Source organism: Brachyhypopomus gauderio, chromosome 19 (genome assembly GCF_052324685.1).
Source record: "Brachyhypopomus gauderio isolate BG-103 chromosome 19, BGAUD_0.2, whole genome shotgun sequence".
NCBI lineage: Eukaryota > Metazoa > Chordata > Actinopteri > Gymnotiformes > Hypopomidae > Brachyhypopomus > Brachyhypopomus gauderio.
Genome location: NC_135229.1, coordinates 6339005 through 6352550, shown reverse-complemented (window position 1 = coordinate 6352550; position 13546 = coordinate 6339005). Strand labels below are relative to the sequence as shown.

The 13546-nt window shown below is 47.3% G+C and overlaps 1 protein-coding gene and 1 long non-coding RNA gene across 4 annotated transcripts; one reads left to right on the top strand and one right to left on the bottom strand.

The window, feature by feature from the left end:
* Positions 1-707: 707 nt before the first annotated feature.
* Positions 708-13445, top strand: artnb (artemin b). Of its 3 annotated transcripts, none has more exons than XM_076982057.1 (4): positions 708-901; positions 12081-12169; positions 12282-12468; positions 12616-13445. In XM_076982057.1, the coding sequence occupies exons 1-4, from the start codon at positions 823-825 to the stop codon at positions 13071-13073; spliced, it is 813 nt and encodes a 270-aa protein (XP_076838172.1). In that variant the 5' UTR covers positions 708-822; the 3' UTR covers positions 13074-13445. The 3 variants fall into 3 exon arrangements, with proteins under 3 accessions (XP_076838172.1, XP_076838173.1, XP_076838174.1); XM_076982058.1 differs by having other exon boundaries at positions 709-901; positions 12619-13445; XM_076982059.1 differs by lacking the exon at positions 708-901 and adding an exon at positions 9263-10036.
* On the bottom strand, positions 6460-12239 carry LOC143483236 (uncharacterized). The gene is made up of 2 exons (XR_013122446.1): positions 11394-12239; positions 6460-6636 (listed from the first exon to the last, which is right to left on the bottom strand). It is a non-coding gene; the product is annotated as an uncharacterized LOC143483236 (long non-coding RNA).
* Positions 13446-13546: the final 101 nt, after the last annotated feature.

The window sequence follows — 13546 nt, the reverse complement described above, 5'->3', positions numbered from 1 at the left end:
CCACAGCTACGATGGGAGTTTTAAATGTGTACATCAGTAAAAAAAAAAGATAATGAAGGAAAGAGCCGTCTGGTGGGTGAAGTGGGAGCGCATGTCCTAACACAGACCTTGCCAGACTCCATGGACAAATCAGACATCATCGGATAAACTCCTATTCCAGGGAGAGAAATCCCAGACAGCAATGTCCTGCTTAAACTGTGAGGCATAATGGGAGAACTTGTGGGGGGATGGATGATGTGCTTTTAGCATTTGACGTGTTTTTCAAACGGGAAATATCTTTTGGAACATTATTTTGTATTAATTTAATTTGTCAGTAATTCTTCACGTCTGTCTCACTTCAAACTATTGGTCAGGGGGAGCATGGCCTCAGCTACAGCAGCCTTTTAAAGAATTGATTTTGGATTTTGAATGATCAGATAATAATTCCACCTGCCTCGATTCACAGTGACACGGTTTAATTAGGGGTTAATGAGCTCGAATGTAGCCGTATTTTTAATCATAACTAAATAGCCTGACTGTATCTTCGAGGCCAATAGAACTAAATCATTACTATCATAACTAAATCATTATTATCATTAGTTTTTATTTTTATATTCTTGTTGTTATTAGTATCATGTTTAATTGGATGCTATCTGAAATGGGATAGCCGAACCGGAGAGGCATGTCCACGGAGGGAGGCGCTTCCCACTGTTACTACACTTTAAAGGCTTAGAAGAGTTTGGCTCTTGCTTAAGCGCAGAGCATAGCCTGCCCTTCACAAATATAATTGCTTGAAAATTATGCTCCTTTCAAGGTGAGCGTACGGACTTTTACCTCCAAGACATGCCAAGATACCGACGAGGATCGCGAGGCTATAAGGAATTCGCGCACACGGGGTTAACCAGCGCGCACGGGAGATTCGGTAACGCGCTTACATTTCTTTTAATTCCGTAGTTTCATTAATGTTCCTTAATGTAAATGTATTTCGTTTAGGTTATTGCTATTTATCTGAATTCGATTATTTGTGTGTGAGTCGACATTTAATATTTGCCTTGTGCGAAATGTTGGGGTATGTGAGGGTACAGTACCTGTGTAAGTCTACGATTAAATTCAAGTTTTCCCCACGCGCACACCAAGAAGCGCGTGAAGGGATTTGGTGATTTGGCCTATGTGTTCAGTATTTGCCACTCTACTGGATAATGTTGAACAAGTGCTAGAGGTCTGATTAATATTACCCTCACACTTCTAAGCTATTTGGTTTGCCCAAGAAAGTAAAAAAGAAAACATGTAAAAACTGGTATAATTTTGAACCCACGCGATGTATCATTTGGACATGAAGAGATTACTGAGAGCGGACAGGTTGTTCAATATGGTTATGAGTAAGTTTAAAATTGTTCGACTGATCACTTTCTGCATTGATAAACCAAATAATTGTATTGTAAATACTAAAACATTGACCCTTACTAGAAAAAATATCTTATACAGTCTTAATTTTTCATATTTTGAATATTATATTCAGCTTATTGCTGGCTTGTCCTTTATTCATTTTGGTATAATATTTATGATTATTCATATGTTCATAAACCAAAAATCTTGTTAGAAAGGATGAGCTGAACACATCAAACTCAAATGTGTGTGTGTGTTCACAGTAAACTACAGAACTGTTCACTCAAATGTGTGTGTGTGTTCACTGTAGACTGCAGAACTGTTCACTCAAATGTGTGCGTGTGTTCGCTGTAAACTACAGAACTGTTCACTCAAATGTGTGCGTGTGTTCACAGTAGACTGCAGAACTGTTCACTCAAATGTGTGCGTGTGTTCGCTGTAACGGCCCGTTGAGAATGCACAACTGTGCACCACGCTTTCCCACCTACGCGTCTGAATCTGGGTGATGGTGGTTTCACAGAGGTCCAGGAGAGCAAAGTCAATGTCCCAACCGCCAGGACCACCTTCAGGACGTCCATGTCCATGTGTGTTCTTGTCTGGAAATCAAGCGTGTTTCTCTGTCGTTCTTCCAGCGGCTGATATGGGGTTTCATTGTGTGGATGTTGCATAGTAACAGCACCTATCTCCACCTGAATTTCTTTGCGGTAGAGAAGCACTTGTGTGTTTGTCTCTGACAGCCCTGTCTCACACCTCTACTGGGATTTATTGCTGAACGTTGCATGGTGGACACCAGCACACAAATGTTTTTCATCTTGTGTTCAGAAGAACATCTTCAAGTTGAAGTAAAGAATTTTAATAGGAAAAGACAAGCTTTGGAGGGAGAACACTCCTAAGACTGAGAGACTTGACTTGTAGTGTGTGATCAGAGCACATAAACCTGTCAGAGGCAGTGTTGTTTAATTGGCTTGTTGTGGTGAAAGGACATGTGAGAAAAGTGGTGAGTGTGTGTGTGTGTGTCTGTGGGTGTAAAGATGTGCACAAATATTGGTACCATCTGGGCTTTACTCAGTAATCGCTATAAATGTATCATTGTGGGATCAATTTCCTGAAATTCTCAAAATTTGTCCCACATTCTAGATGAGTACTTACACTCATATGTGTTGCCTTTACAGTCAGAAAATTTAGTTATAAGTAATTTGAAAAGGCATGCCATCTACACTGGCGTCTGCCTGTGTGGACAGTTAGCAGTTACATCCGTGGCTGAAAGGGAAAACTGGCTGTGAGCGGGTGCGAGAGAAGAAATCTGACTCACAGTCTCCTGTAACCCTTCCTTAAAGAGCATGCGGTTTGGTTTTAGTTGACCTAGGCTCCGACCTCAGTGAAAGGTCAGCGTTCGTGCCCTTGAGCCAACAGGCGCCTCCCTGAGTTGGCAAAGGAAACATAGATGTGCTGGTCTCCCATGCTTTGATCCTGCTGGGCAGTCTGTGCGAAACATGCCTGTAAGGCAGCAAGAGTGACTTTACCCTCCTCGCCGGCCTATTGGTGCTGTATCACACGAACGGTTAGAGCTGAGCTTTTTTCAGGGAGGAAACTGGTGGAACAGATGTTCTGCTTAAAAAGTTGAAATTGACTTCCTCCCCCTTGTAGAGAGAGAGAGAGAGAGAGAGAGAGAGAGAGAGAGAGAGAGAGAGGTAGAGAGAGAGAGAGAGAGAGAGAGAGAGATTGACTCATTCCTGTTGATATATTCCTGCACATCTCCCCGCCTCCTCTCTCATTCTTTTGCCATTCCGTTGCCGAATTCGGAACGCGGCATAATTGGCGCTCCAGCCGAGTTTTGGCCAAGTAATTGTCCAAGTAAGCTTAGCCTCTGACACTGCCGCGTAATTTGCCCTGATTGGGGCACAGGCTGCAGGCAGGGTAAGAGCACGGCGTGGATGGCCCGGGGCAGGCCGACCCCGGGACCGCTCAAGCAGCGGCGCCTCAGAGGGCCGCACCGTCGCCGCCCCTCCACCTATCGCGCAAAATCCAGCCAAGCTCCTTTTACTGCTCTCCGGGAATGAGAAAAAACCATTCAAAAGGCGAACAGGGTCGTATTGGGTTCGGCTGTGCGATCACGGCTGCTCCGATCTTTACCCAGGTCCTGCTGCACACCCCTTCAGATCGTTACAGATGTGGGCCGAACCGATGAAGGATATTGACTTTTCTCTTTATCGAATCATCTCCCACTAAAACTTTTCCCCTCCTTTTTTTTCTTTTTTTTTCTGCTAAAGAATGTTAAGTAGGCTTATTGTACGCCAGTGTTTGTTGCTGGAAGCGGTGCTTTAATACAATAAGCTGTATTCTTCTGCAATTGCCGGGTCAGATGCATTAATCATAGTGCCGTCGGTCCCTTGAAAGGGCCGGCCAGGTCATTACTTGAAGGCCGTCTGGGGCTGAACTGGGGTGACATGGAAACGCTTTGAATGTCGTTTGTTCATCCAGACTCACTAATGGCTGCCTTCCACCTACCCTCCCCCCCCCCCCCCCCCCCCCCCCCCACCACCCTGAGCTTAATTTGAACAAATGAGACATAACCTACAGTATGGGGCTGTGTGTGAATGGGGTGCCCCGAGACCCGATTGAAGTCATTACCTGACTGCTGTAAAATAAAGACACTGTATGTGAGGACTGTACTGGTCCTGGAGAAAATGTTGAAATCTGCTAGACCGCATGTTCAAACTGCCTTTCTGCACATTTTTGGTGGATGGATTATCTTGTGGTTTGAAAGAACTGCATGTTGGGTTTCTGTTGGCTGTTGTGACAAACCAAAGAGCATGTTGTTTTTCGGTAGGTCCTTGAATATGTGTGATAACTTCTTTTGGAGTCCTTTCCTCTGTCATTTTCTATTTCTTTTTCTATCTGTCTTGCCTTCAGCCTTTCTTCCTTTCAAAGTCTCTGTAACCATTCAGACGAAACCTCTGGAGTGAAATACTATCTTCTCCGTTGCCCCTCTCTCTCCCCCTCAATTTATTCCCATTTAAGGACTTGCTCACCCAAGTGTTCCCTTTCTGTCATTCCCTTCTGAAAAGCATTTAATCGTGGCCGCACTTGGGTTATCATAGGAAACGAAAGAAAGACAATTCGATGAAGAGGAGGGCAGTTAAAACTGTTTGCTCAGGATGGGACTCGGACGAAGGAGGGCCGTAGCTAAATCATACGGTCTGAACGACCGATCCACAGTTTTTACGACTCACCGCTGTGTGTGAGGATGAGGAACTGGGATTCCGTGGACCTACGATCTACGCGCCGCGAGGTCACCTATGGTCTGAAGGCAGAAAGACGAGTTGCCCTTTCAGCGATGGCTTTCTAACCGCCCTGGTAGTGTCTTCTCTGTGTGGGAAGACACTCAAGCTCTTTATTAAATTCCACAGGTTGTTAGTGCGATCCTCAGGGTGGTGTAGTGACAGGTGTTGCGATGACTTTGCAATCGAGAGAAGTCAGCAGTGATTTTCTTGATTTTGAGTATTCTCCATTTTTAAGTATTCTCCATACTTTTAACCTAGGATGGCTACACTCCTCTTTTTAACAGACATGGCACCAAAAAAAAGATTTTTGGAACCAAAAATCTGTCAGGATTTCTAATGTGCCTAAACATCCGTGACTTGGCTTTCGTTTGATGTTGACATTTACTTTCTACAGTAACTATTCACTGGGCGGTTATTTTTGTTTTGCTTTGATCTGGCCATTCTTTATGGGTCCCGCCTCCTCCCACACCACAATTGGTCAATCATGTATACGCCCTACACGAAACCGCTGGTCAAACTGCTTCTGTGTGTGTGTGTGTGTGTGTGTGTGTAGGATACACAAAGTTTACCTTCTATTTGATCTTTTGTATGACGCTTTCACAAGGCCTAAAAATGTCCAAATACAGAGCTAGGGATGGTCTGAGGGATTTTTGCAATATCTGTTCTGTCTGTGAACATGATGCATGTGACAAAATAATTGTAATAATTTGACATAAATCGTTTTAATCCCCCCCCCACCCCCCCCCCACCCCCAACACACACACACACACACACACACACACAATGAAAATAATGTTTAGGCTTGAAAGTCTAATGAAACAGCGATACAGAAACATAGATATGAAGTGGTCAAAGTTTGTGTAAAAATGTGTGTTAGACTAGATGTTTTCATTTGGGACACTTATCTAAAGCAAATGAACTTATATAGCTCCTTTCTAGTACCCAAGGACACTTTCCAAAAACCCTATGAGAAGAAAAACAAAACAGAACACAAAATGACTTGGTGGAAGGGAGAAAATACTGAGAGAAGAGGTGAGTTTTAAGCTGAGTTTTGAAGGAGGAAAAGATGAACAGAGGCGGAGATGTTGCGGGATTTGTTAGGAGCAGGATTTAAATCTGTATACGCAGAGGGATGGGTAGCCACTGAAGCTGATGGAGAATAGGTGTGATATAAGTTGATTTTTGTGTAAGAATTCGAACAGCTGAATTCTGAACATATTGGCGAAACTGTATGGAATTCTTAGGGCGGACAAGAGAAAGTGCATAGCAATAATCTAAACGAGACGAGATGAAGGCATGGACCAGGATTACAGTATCTTTCTCTGACAGCACGGGGAGCAAGCGAGCAATGTTCCTCAGATGAGGAAAATGAACTTTTAACTAATGCCCTCATGCGAGGTTCAAAGTTGAGTGAAGAATCAAAAAGAACCCCAAGGTTGCGCACCACTGTATAAGATTTCACTGCCACGCCATCAAAGTTGAGAGTAAAATTTGTGAATTTTGAAATAACAGTTTTTGAACCAACAAGCAGGACTTCGGTTTTGTTTTTATTTAACTGCAGAAAGTTTGAGTGCATCCAGCATCTAAGATCCGACAGGCAGGACATGAGAGCGGACAGAGGCAGAGTGGAGGTGGATTTAGTGCTAACATAAATCTGCGTGTCATCAGACATTGGTCTTGTAAGTAGGTCTAATAAAGTTGTTAAAAGTGGTTCTGTGTTGTTGTCCCAGTGCGTTCATGTGTATTTGTGTGCATGTGTGAGTCATACAAAGCCTGACACACACACACTCATATACAGACTGGTGTGTGATTGCGTGCATGTATGTGCACGTGCCTATCTGTGCATGTGTGTTTGTGCATATGCCATCTGTGTGTGTGTTTGTGTGTGTATGCTGTGTGTTGTGGTCTTCCTCTCCCTCCATGCTGCTCATTTGGTTACAGCCGGCGGAGGAAGTGGTCATCCAGGCACGCGTGTGAGTTGGCAGCCCTGTGTGGAATGCAAACACTGGCTGAAGCTTTTGAGTGGCAAAAAAACCCCCCAAAAAACCGAGGTCTGTCCTCCAAGCCACCCTGATTCGCCACAGGCCGCAGCCTGCGCTGCCTGCGCTCACTGTGGCTGTGCTAGTGTGTCGGGACGTGACACGAGTGAGCTTGTCTGAGGCTCCCCTAGTGGAACAACACCGCTGCTTCAGCTGTCCTACTGGCACAGCTGTTAGACGTGGTGTGTCAAAGCTCTTTTGTGATTGGTGGAAACATAAAGGAATAAATTAAGGCATTTGAGGGAAAGCGTTTCTTATGGATGGTGTTTAGGTGTAGGTTAAGGAGTTTAGGTGTAAGTTAGGTTGTTGAGGTGTAAGTTAGGGTGTTGAGGTGTAGGTAGGGAGTTTAAGTGTAGGTTAAGGAGTTTAGGTGTTGGATAGGGTGTTTAGCTTGTCTTTTGCTCAATCTATGTAAGTCTGGATAGAGAACACTGTTAGTCTTGCAGACCAGATTATGGCCGGCTGTCTCTACTTTCCTTTCAAAGATATGATAATATATTGCTTACTCCTTTCATGGAAAATCCAGGAAATAGGCGTCTGTTGGATTTAGAGGTAAATCCAGCTTTTGCAGGAATCATCTTTCTGGCAGCCTTCTGGGACAAGTGGTTGGGGTCTGACAGTAATGAGATCCCGCCTTCTGCTGTGAGGGATTATTAAATTATATGCTCTGATTTCACGTCGTCGCAGCAAAGCTGTGATTGGGTGAAAATTCGAGCACTATAGCAGGTAGTAAAAAAAACAAAAAAAACTACGTGCCTTCAAAACACTGGCCTCCCCTCCCCAGCTGAGTCAATCAGTGATTTACACACCGGAGGGAGGAACCTGTTTGAAAGATGAGCGTTATAAATGTCTCAAGCTTGCTACTTTTTTGCAGGGGAACCTCAGCGGGGGAAGCCCTGTCCTATCAGGTCGACGGCTGAAAGTGATAGACTTGGGGAACGAGCAGACAGTGATATGGCAAATATATTACTCAGCTCTGTCCTGTACGGGCTGGAGTTCACACCCTCGGATAAAAGCATGTCTGGCAGCGATCACGCGGCTCGGTTCTCTCCGCCAGGTGGCTTTTATTGCACTCACTGATTTAGAGCGCTCAAGCTGCTCTGAGACACCTCATCATCGCTGACAGGTAGACCTGGCACATGAAACACCTCTAATGGCCGTGGTCCAGTGGTGGCGGTGGTGTTTGGTTGGGGGCGTGGAGGGGTTTGGGTGGGGGTGGTGTTGGAGGATTGTGTTGAAATGGACAGTGAAAGAACGCAGCCCTCTCGGTAATCGCGCCTGTGGCTGCAGTGTTGGTTGGCCGGTCGGGTAAGCCGTAAATGTATTATCTTTATTTGTTTGTTTGTTTGTTTAATGCGCCTGCAAACCGTCACGTGTGACTGACCCCACCAAGCCAGTGGTGATCAGCACTCTGCCCCTGATTTGCGTGCCGTGACCCCGTGCTGGGGTTGTGCTCCCATGTTGAGTCCAGACGCACGGAGGACCGGCGTCAGGTGGCAGGCGTGTGCCCGAGGGCGGAGGGAAGCACGGGAGCCAGCCAATCAGTGTGGCTTTAATCACGGCGCGCCAGCAGAGGGGCCCGTCGGCCCTGCTCTCTCTCTGGAGCTCCTCAGGACCCCGGCTGCCCGGCCCCCAACGGGCACCTGCGGGCACTCGGGAGAGCAGCACTGATGGGGAAGGAGCAGAGGGACCAGCTCGCGCAGACGCCACAAAAGGTGGTTAAACATAGCCAGCTGCACTGGCATCAGTAGTGCTGGGGGGGGGGGGGGGGGGTCCTAATTCTGGGTCAGTAGAGAATGAAGAGGTTGATCTGTGGGGGGGGGGGTCCTAATTCTGGGTCAGTAGAGAATGAAGAGGTTGATCTGTGGGGGGGGGGGGGGTCCTAATTCTGGGTTAGTAGAGAATGAAGAGGTTGATCTGTGGGGGGGGGGGGTGTCCTAATTCTGGGTCAGTAGACAATGAAGAGGTTGACCTGTGGGGGGGGGGGGGGGGGGGTCCTAATTCTGGGTCAGTAGAGAATGAAGAGGTTGATCTGTGGGGGGGGTCTTAATTCTGGGTCAGTAGAGAATGAAGAGGTTGATCTGTGGGGAGGGGGGGGGGTCCTAATTCTGGGTCAGTAGAGAATGAAGAGGTTGATCTGTGGGGGGGGGGGGGGGGGGGGGTCCTATTCTGTAATTCTGGGTCAGTAGAGAATGAAGAGGTTGATCTGTGGGGGGGGGGTCCTAATTCTGGGTCAGTAGAGAATGAAGAGGTTGATCTGTGTGTGGGGGGGGTCCTAATTCTGGGTCAGTAGAGAATGAAGAGGTTGATCTGTGGGGGGGGGTCCTATTCTGTAATTCTGGGTCAGTAGAGAATGAAGAGGTTGATCTGTGGGGGGGGGGGGTCCTAATTCTGGGTCAGTAGAGAATGAAGAGGTTGATCTGTGTGTGGGGGGGGTCCTAATTCTGGGTCAGTAGAGAATGAAGAGGTTGATCTGTGGGGGGGGGGGGTCCTAATTCTGGGTCAGTAGAGAATGAAGAGGTTGATCTGTGGGGGGGTCTTAATTCTGGGTCAGTAGAGAATGAAGAGGTTGATCTGTGGGGGGGGGGTCTTAATTCTGGGTCAGTAGAGAATGAAGAGGTTGATCTGTGCTGCTGGGCACTCGGACTTCTGCTGCTTTGTATGTGTGTGTTTTTGTGATTTTACACACTGGACCGTCAAACCAGTGTTCTTCCTCACACCCATATGGTTTTGGTTCAAAAAGCGTGAGACCAGAGAGGCCTCTGATAGGGTGATTTACTTCCCACTGTGTCTGCATACTTACAAGCAGGGACAAGATTTATGGTGTAAAAATGTTAGCTTAACACTAGCTGAGCTTATCATAAGATCATAATGGCAGCTTTTTATCCAGACACACATAAAACTATGATATATTTGTCTTATATATAAAATACATAATCAATTACATGTCATCAATACCCAGAGAAGAACCAGACACAATTATTAAACTCAGGTTAACTGAATACAATGCTATGTAATACACGATACACCATACACAGCTCAGGAAATACAGTGTCCTAGTTTTATCATTGCAAAGAATGTGCAAAACGTCTGACAGCGTTTTCATATTCAGGAAGTGATATCTGCGTTCCATACGCTTTCTCGTCTCGTGTGGGTGTTGATGAGACAGTCGGTAATTCACTTCGCCCGAGAGGATTTGTCGTCTCGTAAAGCGTACCGCCAGCAGACCCCCGGCGGCTTGGGTCCCGCAGTGTGTTTGGGAAGCTGAAACTGCTTTCATTGTAACCTTTGGCCAGCTCATCAGCATGTGAACGCAGTCTACAGGGAGCCTAAAGAGAGGAGAACGAGGTGTGTGTGTGTTTGTGTGTGTGTGTGTGTATGTGAGGGGGGGGGGGGGGGGGGGGGGGTGTATAAACAGAGCCTTGCATGCCACGCTTTTTAGTGTGAGACGTGTCTGTGTGTGTCATATTGATACGTTTTGTTTTGTGAGATTCTTTGGTTTGTTTGTTAGTTTTTCGATGTCACTGTGAGATAGCTGACAATGTAAGGAATGATTTAACCTGGCAGAAGGCCAGATCCCCGGCGTTGAGCTTTCCCCCGAAGCACGTCTGCTCGCTGAGGACATGCGGCAACCAGCAGATGAATACATCCCGTACTGACTATTATTAACACTGGTGATCGGAGCAATTCTAACTGTACGAGGCTGTTTATGTAATGGGCTATATGTAGACATGCTTGCTAGAGTGTGTTCAGCTCGGTGAAATCTTTGGCACATGGACCGTTCCACGGATTCATGCTTGTGTACAATACATAAGAGCAGAAATGCATTAGAGTCTGTGTTTATAGAAGCAATAGAAGTATTTCACTCTTAGAGTCTGGTTCTGGCATCATGTCCAACTGCTGGACGGGTACTCCAGAGACGACATAAATATGTCCCAGAGCAGTCAAATACAGGTCTGTGTTCACATTTTTAGGCAAGGTGCATGAAAATCTTCCTTCCAAAGTAACTTTTGTACACTGTGGGTGACCGTCTGAGACATGCATTGCAAGGCTTTATGTTTCAAACGTCCTATGGATCAACAGCTGTTTTTTTTTTCTATGTAAACAGAGTTAAAGTGATGTTATCATCTTTTGATCAGAGAGTAAAATTAATTTGACAGTCCTGTTATCTGAATCGTTTAAAGCAGTGATGCTCTAATCCTCTTTCTACAAAGGTTTCCTTTGCCACTTTATGAAAAAGTCTCGGTTGTTTGTTTCTGTTTTAAATATTCTATAATCTAAACTTTTCTTGACCAAACCAGGAAAATTCTCTTGCCATTTAGATGATAAAATCTAACGGGCTCTTTATCTCATGTTTGACTGTCAATTCTATTGCCTCCATTTCTTGGAATTTGCCCATGTGCCAAATGACTGAACAGACATGTGGTTATTGTTTTCCTTTTAGTAAATATTTTATACAACAGGTTGCTGTGATGGTGTTGCAGTAGCCTAACTAACTGCACACAGTTTGTGTGTTGACGGTGAGACGCAGGAGAACTGAAGTAACCCGAAATCACACTGCCTCCTGCTGCACGACTAGTGCTACTGCAGGAGGGAAAAAAGAAAGGAAACCCTATCAGGAGGATTTAAAACTGATTTAAGATCAGCTGTTTTAGCTTTAGTGGCACCGCTTTTGAATATGTCAGGAAACATGTAAAACATCAACCTGATTGCTGCCATCTGTCATCCATGACGGTCTGATCCTCTTTATGCACCAGTAAAAAGGCCTGGATCCATCTTCTCTGTCAATCTCGCCTGGTCTGGAAGCAAATAAAATCATCACGAGTGCAATCCCGACATGATTTGCTGAGTTATCCATGATTTATTGTGGCTAGCAGACGTTTTGCCCGGTCCTCGTCAGTCACTGGCCACTGCTGCGACTCTGCGAGGCCACTGGCGGGGGAATCCGCCTGCTCGCCCCCGCTCGCCCGTCCCGATACGAATCGGCCCGATGTTACCCCCTTCACCCAGCGAGTCTATAAACACCTGCAGGTCCAAGGCCTCTTATCTGCAACTCTGCGGTTTGGAAGACACTGACACCGAGTCAAGAATATGCCTTTGATGGGGTTTGCCCTCAGGCTGTTTATTCTGCGCGCGGCCCCTTTTTTTCGCACCGTATCTTTGTCCCATGGGCAAGTCGGCACTGGCGACGCGCAGACGTGCCCGCCGTCCTCGTGCTCGCCGGCGGTGATAAGCGCGCGTTCCCGACGCCATTGTTGCGTGTGATTTAACGCGGCGCTCTTGTTCACAGACGCGCGAGCACGTCACCCGTGTCTCGCTTGTCGAGTTTATGGTCCTGCGCTCTGGTGTGACGGGAGGGGGTAACAGAACTCGTCTTGTTCTCTCTGGGCAGGTGGGAGATGGGGCAGGACACCGCGGCCCGGTCGGCACGCCATGATGTCGGCGACTGTGGATGCCCCGTTTCCAAGGAGAAACTGGAAGGTAGACATAAATTGATTAGATTTGCGTCTTTTTAAGCACCTGCAGTACAAATATACCAGCATCCTAACGTTGCCACGGTGTCCAAAACGGTGAACCTTCTTTATTTCTACAGATGGTTGCTTGGCTGCTTGTGTCTCTGCTGCCCCTAGTGGTGGGAGACAGGCCTGGTTTTAGAGAAGACCCCCAGGATGCAGTGGGTTTAGTCAGTGCCATGCTGTCTGAGCAGCCTTTTGACACCCTGCCCCAGGAAGAGGACATGGTGGACAGAGAGAGTCAGTCCCCTTGGCATGGCCTGTTTGGTGAGTTTATTAAAACCGACCCGTTATGATAACATTACATGGGCTTCCCAATTAAAACGTAATTATATATAACTACAGCTTTGTATTTGAGTAAATGCCCAAGAAGAGGAACATCTCCTCATCTCCTCTTTTTTGCTTTCTCTCCAGCAGAACCTTCCGTTCTCGTGGAGGAGGAGCGGCCGGCCCGGTGGGAGCGCTCGGCGCGCTCCTCTGAGGCCTCCGATGCCCAGTCCACGGGCTCGCGCAATAAGAAGAAGAAGAGGAAGAAAGAGAAGGCGTCCGGGAGTCCGGGCCAGAGTGCCCGGGACTGCCGGCTGGAGAGGCGGGAGATGCGTGTGCGCGACCTGGGCATGGGCTACGACTCGGACGAGATCGTGCTCTTCAAGTTCTGCGTGGGTTCGTGCCAGGGCGCGCGGGGCAACTACGACGCGGCACTGCGCGCCCTGCTGGCCAACGGCAGCCTGCCCAAGCGCACGGCCCGAAAGGTCAGCGCCCACCCCTGCTGCCGGCCCACGGGCTACGAGTCCGTCTCCTTCATGGACACCTCCACCACGTGGAGGACCATCGAGTCCGTCTCGGCCTCCAGCTGTGAGTGTGTGGGCTGAGCCGGTCCTGGGAGGAGCTTCGTAGGAGCCGACGCCCCACCCGCGTTCCAAACGCCCTCAGGCCTGAGGCTGGGGGGCAGGAGTGTGGGAGGAGAAGGGAGAGTGCACGTGGAGGTGGAGCTTGCGGAAGCATGCAGGGTGAGGGCTGCACAGGGCAGATGCTGGGGAGGTCTAGAGCTGGGGGAGGTGTACAGCTGGGGAGGTCTTGAAAAAAGGTCATGCCAAACTTGCCCTGGGGCTACAAGACGTCAAGACACCATGTTTTGGAAACTTTGTGGTAGAGCTGCCTTCCTGTGCACAGTGCCTTTGCTGGGTTGCTCAAATACGAGGTGTTAAAAAAAAAAAAAAACTGGTCGAGAACTCTGCCAAGTGCACCTTCATAAAAACCTTCATGAGTCATTTCGTTTCTCTACGTGTTACTGGAGGACATCACAGCTCCAACAAGCCAGTCAGCCAACACTGGGAGTTCATAA